Raw genomic sequence first — 6,407 nt, forward strand, 5'->3', positions numbered from 1 at the left:
CACAGGCAGGGTTCTGGTTGGGACAGGGGTCCCCGCCTGGGGTCTGGGACACCCCGGTGCAGCGGAGCCCGCGGGGGACGCCAATTGCGCTGCAGCGCCCGCCTGCCGAACTGCGTGGGAAGGAGGGCGGTGGTGCTCCGTGGCGCCCCGAGGGCAGGACGCCCCGACTTCTCCGGGGGAGCCCCAATCCCGGGGAGCGCACAGAACGAGCGCGCTCCCCATCCGCACTGGACCTTGCGCTCATCCCCTGCGTACCCCACTTCTACACAAACTTTTCCGACGCCCTCGCCCGTGGGGGTCGCGGAGAGCGCTGGGCTGCCTGCTGGGCTCCCGCCCCGCGGGACCCTTAGCCACGCTGACCTCCTGCCTCTCGTAGCCTCAGTGGCGACCTCTCCAGGCCGGGCCAGGCACGGCATTCGAGGCGAGCGCGGCAACCCAGGGTTGCTCTCCCAAGGCTCCCGCGCCCCCTGGGGCAGTCGGGCGGGGTAATGCCCTCGGTGATGGAGAAGCCGAGCGCGGGCTCCGGGATCCTGTCCCGTAGCCGGGCCAAGACGGCGCCCAACGGCGGACAGCCCCACTCGGAGGATGACAGCAGCGAGGAGGAGCACTCTCACGGTGAGCCCCGCGGCCTAGGGTTAAAGGCGCACCGGCTCGGGGGCGCGGAGTGGGCGGGCGGGGCAGAGTGAGGGAGTTGTCCACCACTGGCGTATTATACTGATGGTTCCTGCCCCCCACCCCCTGGGTTAGAGTCTCTGCCTTGCTTCTCCCTCAAGCCTGGGGCTGCCGGCACGGGGAATCTGGAGGCTCTGCCCCCAGCTGCCGAGGAGGCGGTCCTGCCCGCCGCGCCCTCCTCAGGGACTCGGGCGCCCCTTGCTTCCACAGTTGGACCCCTCGTACCTTGCCACCTTGCAAGGGAGTGAGGTCTGGCAGGGGCAGGGCCTGGAAAGACACCTCCACACCGAGCTGTGAGGCTCATGTGGTGGGGAGGAGCCTTGGATTCCCTGCGGGGCTGCGGTCCAGGTCTAGGGGCAGCCCTCCAACCTCCCCCCACCCCCCAGCCAGAACAAAGGGCTCTGCCTGGCCTGGGCTCCAAAACTGGCCCCTTGTCCTCTGCCCCACCAGCCCCCCCATAGGCTATGACTAGGCAGGGTCTCTTCCTCTTCCAGTTCCTTCTGTGGCTGAGGGTAACTGAGGGAGAAGATGAGGGAAAAGTGAGCCTCCTGGAAGGTGGGGGCTGTGGGTGCTCAGGAAGGAGAACTCCAGGCCAGCCACCTCCCCCGCCACATCCTCCCATCCTCCCTCCCTCCCTCCCTCCCTGGAGTCCTGACTGCCTCCCCCTGGCTCCACAGACAGCATGATCCGCGTTGGAACCAATTACCAGGCCGTAATTCCGGAGTGCAAGCCTGGTGAGTGGCAGGACAGGCTGTGAAGGGAGGGCAGTGCAGGGCCCATGGCTTGGCCCCGAGCCCCACCTGGGGGAGCCCTTGGCTGGCGCTCACTGGAAGGACAGGCAGGCGGGGGTGGGTGGCCCCGTGGCATGGTTAGTTTTCCTGCTCTGCTTTCCTGTCTGGGTCTCTGCCCCTCCCTCCCTTCTGGGCCTCACCTCACAGGCCACCCTCTGGCCATGGGTCCTGGCCACTGTCACCAGGCTGATCTGAGTGTCTTCCCTCCTCTTCTCCTTTGCCTTCCAGAGAGCCCTGCACGCTACAGCAACAAGGAGCTGAAGGGGATGCTGGTGTGGTCGCCCAACCACTGTGTGTCGGATGCCAAGCGTGAGTGGGTGGGACCCCCAGGTTCATGCACATCCCTGGGAGCTGGGGCCTTTGCCTCATGCCAGCCAGCGGCCAGCTCTTCTCAGAAGGGGGCTGGAGGCTGAGGTGTGAGTTCAACCCCCTACCCTGGAGCTCAGGTGGACACTGGGGAGGGTAGCCCTCTCTGGGTGGGCCTGGGTCAGGAGTTACAACCCCTCCTCCAAGATCCGACCCCTCCCACCCCTTGCAGTTGACAAGTACATTGCCATGGCCAAGGAGAAGCATGGCTACAACATCGAGCAGGTGAGCCTTGGCCCTGCAGGGATTTGGGGTGGGGGCCGGACAGTCCCGGGGGCGGCTGAGCCTGAGCTGTCCCCTTTCGCGGGCCAGGCGCTGGGCATGCTCCTGTGGCATAAGCACGACGTGGAGAAGTCACTGGCCGATTTGGCCAACTTCACCCCGTTCCCCGACGAGTGGACCGTAGAGGACAAGGTGCTGTTTGAACAGGCCTTTGGCTTCCACGGCAAGTGCTTCCAGCGGATCCAACAGATGGTAAAGCCCTCCACCCCCGCCGTTGCTCCTCAGCCCCTCCTTTCTGACGAGCCTGCCCGGGGCCCAGACTCTCGGGTGGCCCCAGCCTCTGGCGTTGCCCCTCCAGCTGCCCGACAAGCTGATCCCCAGCCTGGTGAAGTATTACTACTCTTGGAAGAAGACTCGCAGCCGGACCAGCGTGATGGACAGACAGGCTCGGCGGCTGGGGGGCCGAAAGGACAAAGAAGAGAGGTGGGCGTCCAGGGACGAGCCAAGTGGGCGGGGGTAAGCCAAGCTCCTGGGGGGCCATGCCCCTGCCTCACTCCTTCCCTGGCCCCTGTGTCGGCAGTGATGAGCTTGAAGAGGGACGAGGAGCCGTGAGTGAGGGAGAGCCAGATGCTGGAGACCCCAAAAGAGAGGTGAGGGCCCAGAGCTGATCGGCCCACCAGCCCGCCCATCCGCCCGCTCTTTGGGCTCTGCCCCACCCGCCCCTTCTCCTTCCTCTGGCAGCCTCTGCCCTCTCGGCCCTTGAATGCCCGCCCAGGCCCTGGGAAGAAGGAGGCCCAGGGGTCTCAGTACCGCCACCACCCGCTTCGTACCCGGCGGCGCCCGCCCAAGGGCATGTACCTGAGCCCGGAGGGCCTCACTGCCGTGTCAGGAAGCCCGGACCTTGCCAGCCTCACGCTTCGAGGCCTTGACTCCCAGCTCATCTCCCTTAAGCGCCAGGTAGGGCACCAAGAAAAGAAGGGGCCGTGTGGAGGAGGCAGTCAGCTTCTGGGAACTGTGACTGGGTCAGCTGAGGTATAAGGGAGATGGTGCAGGTGCCAAGCCTGCCTCTGCCCCTGCCCTGTCCTCTGGGCTTCTGGGTGACTTGGAATTACTTTCTGGGCCTTTAAAAAAATGGTCTATGAAAAGGGGCGAACCATAGTGTCTTCCCTACTGTGAGGGCAAAATGAGCTAGACGGTGGGCGGCAAAGAGTTTTGCTGGGAAGTGGCACCGGTGCCTGCAGAAGAAGTAGGGTCCTGGTGAGGGCTGGTACTGATGGCCTCCCTGGCACGGACGGTGCGATGGTCCTTTATTTCCTGGCCTCCCCAGGTGCAAAGCATGAAGCAGACCAATAGCAGCCTCCGTCAAGCCCTGGAGGGCGGCATCGATCCACTCCGCCCCCCTGAGGTAGACCCGCTCTTTGAGTTGGGGTGCGAGGAGGGGTTCTTTCTAGAGGCGGAGCAGAAAGGGTTCTGCTGGGAACATGTTTTTGAGTATAAAAGATATATTCCTTGCTCTCCAGGCCAACACCAAGTTCAACTCCCGCTGGACCACAGATGAGCAGCTTCTGGCCGTACAAGGTGGGTTAGACTGTGAGGAGGACAGAGGGCCCCAAGAACCTCCCCACCTTCCAAGGAGCTGGGGCAGAGGGGAAAGATCAGGAAGTAACTAGTTTTAAGGGGGTATTCACACTCTGCTGCCCTTTTGACCCTTGCAGCCATCCGTAGGTATGGCAAAGACTTTGGGGCTATTGCAGAGGTGATTGGGAACAAGACTCTGACCCAGGTGAAGACCTTCTTTGTGAGCTACCGGCGCCGCTTCAATCTGGAGGAGGTGCTGCAGGAATGGGAGGCCGAGCAGGATGGGGCCCCTGGAGCCCCGGTCCCCATGGAGGAGGCTAGGAGAGGGGCTCCCTTGCCAGCCCCAGCCCTAGAGGAAGATGATGAGGTGAGACGGGGTGAGAGAAACCCTTCAGAGAAGAGAGGAGAGGAACCGCCTCCGTCCTTAGGCTGGGCTGACGGTGTGGTGGAGCCTGGTTTCTCACTCTTCTCTCTCCTCTCAGGTCCAGATTACATCCGTCTCGACATCTGTGCCCCGATCGGTGCCCCCTGCACCCCCACCCCCTCCACCTCCCACCTCGCTGTCCCAGCCGCCCCCATTGCTGAGGCCACCTTTGCCCACGGCTCCCACCCTACTTCGCCAGCCACCCCCACTACAGCAGGGCCGCTTCCTCCAGCCTCGGCTGGCCCCCAACCAGCCCCCACCGCCTCTCATCCGCCCTGCCCTGGCTGCCTCCCGCCACAGTGCCCGCCCGGGCCCTCAGCCCCCACCTACCCTGATCGGAGCCCCTCTGGAGCCTCCGGCACCCTCACTCTGAGCCCCGAGGCCCTCTACCAACCAGAGGCTCCAGAACTCCTTTGCTGGACATTTTCAGGCACCTCTGGCTCCACTGAGGACAAAAGGGACTAGATCTTGCCAGGTCTTTCGAAGACCCAGAGCTGCTGACGGGCATAGCCTGGACCTGTGGGTTCTGCCCGTTTCTGGCAGCTGAGCCCATCTCTGTCCCCACCCCAGCCAGGCGCTGGGACTCAAGGGGCCTTCCGAGCTGGCCTGAGGGTACTTTCTCTTCCTGGATGGGACTGGAATGGCTGCCTCCTAGTCTGCTGGGGTTTGGCATTTGAGCCCTGCCCTTTGCGTGGAGGGGGTAGTAACAGTAGCTTGTGGGGTGGGGGAGAGGACAGTTTGGACTATTGGCTGTTCTTCCTCTTTCCTTTCTTTTAGCAATAAAGTCTGGGGGGAGATAGGGAAGGGGCCGAAGGGGGAAGGTGGGAAGAGCGATCCCCTGGGGCTTGACAGCAGCAGAGGCTTGGAGGGGCAGCTCTCCCATGGGCTCTGAGGGTGCCCACTATGCCCACCGCCCAAAAGCTCAGAGAAAGGGTCGGTGACACATGCAGACATGGGTTTATTTTTCAATGTTTTTAAAAAAGAAATAAAATCTTCCAAGCTCACTGAGTCGAACCCTGGGCAGTTGCTTCCTGTACCATGAGGGTGGGAGGGTGCACCCGCCTGCCCAGCGCTGGCATCTCCCTGGCCCCAGACAGGAATCCACTCTCTCCTGCAAGGATGGTGGCTGGGCCACATCTTGCCCATGGGGTCTGGGTCCCTGCCCGGTTAGGAAAAGGAAGAGGAGGCAGCAACTCAGATTCCAAACATTCTCTTTATTACGTGTTTGATCAGAGGAGAAACGAAGTGCGGGGGGGGGGAGGGGCTGGGTGGAGAGGGGCCACCTTGCCTGGGAGCCCCCCGGCCACCACCCCCTTTGGGAGCCAAGCCATGCCCTCCCAGCCCCTCGGAGCACCCGGACTGTTCCATAGGGCAGGAGGGGGGAGGGAAGGTAGGAGGGGGAGCCCTTGGTCGAGCAGAGCCCGGTTGGGCTTGGGGCAGGAGGGCTGAGGTTGGCAAGGGCCCTTCCTGGGACCCAAGGGCTCGACTTGCCATGGAGCCTGGCCTGGGAGTGGGGGGGATGAGTAAGGGTGGAGTCGTCATAAATCAAAAAAAAAAAAATAATAAAATAATAAAATAAAAAATAAAACCCATCACAAAAAAATGTACAACTCAGGTGAGGGTAGGGGCAGCCTCTGTGCAGGACCCCTCCCCTAATTTCTCAAGAACAGAAAAACAGCAGAGAAATAAATTAAGGGATGCCGCGGCCGCCACCAGCCAAGCGCCCATAACCAGCCACTCCCACACTGGCCACAGAGGTTAGCAAGCTGAGAGTCACTTGGCCTGTCTGTCCCCCCACCCTGTGGAAGGCAGAGGCTCCCGGCCCTGCTGCCTTATCCAGCCTCCTGCCAGGTGGCCCTGGAGGTCCTGGGCAGTGTCTCCTGAGAGGAGGGGCGACAGTGTCAGGAAGAAAACGCAAGGCCGAGATGAGTGGTGAGGGAAGTCACTGCTATGGAACTAGCTGGTGCCCAGATTAATGCCAATGACAGGGAGCGGTGGGGGGGGAAGGGGAAGGGCGAGGGGGGCTGTGCTTTCAGACAGAGGCCCTGCCATCACGGAGAATGCCCAGTGTCCCTGTTCGGAGACCAGCAGCCCAGGCGGCCCCCTGGGGGCCCAGGAGCCCATCTGCCCTGCAGTCCCCTCCCCTCTCCCAGCCCTGGGGTCAGCCCCGCCTTCTGCCCGGGAGGGGGTGGGAGAAGATGGCACAGACTTTTGAGGAGGGGAACAAAAGTCCCCACAGCAGCTTGTGGAAGGAAATGCCCAGCTCTGGGGAAGGGGGCAGAGGATTCAGCGTGGAGGGAGGCCAGAGCCCCGTGCCTCGCCGCCAGCCCACCCACCCCAGGGCTGCGCAGCAC

General features: G+C 62.9%; 1 protein-coding gene across 3 annotated transcripts; it reads left to right on the forward strand.

Annotated features, from left to right (window-relative positions):
* Positions 1 to 8: 8 nt before the first annotated feature.
* On the forward strand, positions 9 to 5,067 carry RCOR2 (REST corepressor 2). 3 transcript variants are annotated; one of them, XM_006911170.3, is made up of 12 exons: positions 9 to 615; positions 1,350 to 1,406; positions 1,692 to 1,772; positions 2,002 to 2,054; positions 2,142 to 2,303; positions 2,410 to 2,534; positions 2,632 to 2,701; positions 2,793 to 3,008; positions 3,379 to 3,456; positions 3,572 to 3,629; positions 3,767 to 3,996; positions 4,112 to 5,067. In XM_006911170.3, exons 1-12 carry the CDS (start codon positions 489 to 491, stop codon positions 4,424 to 4,426), a joined length of 1,572 nt encoding a protein of 523 aa, XP_006911232.1. In that variant the 5' UTR covers positions 9 to 488; the 3' UTR covers positions 4,427 to 5,067. The 3 variants fall into 3 exon arrangements, with proteins under 3 accessions (XP_006911232.1, XP_024901959.1, XP_015444136.1); XM_025046191.1 differs by lacking the exon at positions 3,767 to 3,996; XM_015588650.2 differs by lacking the exon at positions 2,793 to 3,008.
* Positions 5,068 to 6,407: the final 1,340 nt, after the last annotated feature.

Source organism: Pteropus alecto, unplaced genomic scaffold (assembly GCF_000325575.1).
Source record: "Pteropus alecto unplaced genomic scaffold, ASM32557v1 scaffold43, whole genome shotgun sequence".
Classification (NCBI taxonomy): domain Eukaryota; kingdom Metazoa; phylum Chordata; class Mammalia; order Chiroptera; family Pteropodidae; genus Pteropus; species Pteropus alecto.

What these genes read in the sequence shown, in the direction of transcription:
- RCOR2 (XM_006911170.3), top strand. Translation starts at nt 489, where the DNA reads ATGCCCTCGGTGATGGAGAAGCCGAGCGCGGGCTCCGGGATCCTGTCC. An exon ending in ATGGCTACAACATCGAGCAG is followed by an intron (nt 2,055 to 2,141) that starts GTGAGCCTTGGC and finishes TTCGCGGGCCAG; the next exon opens with GCGCTGGGCATGCTCCTGTG. An exon ending in CCCTAGAGGAAGATGATGAG is followed by an intron (nt 3,997 to 4,111) that starts GTGAGACGGGGT and finishes CTCTCCTCTCAG; the next exon opens with GTCCAGATTACATCCGTCTC.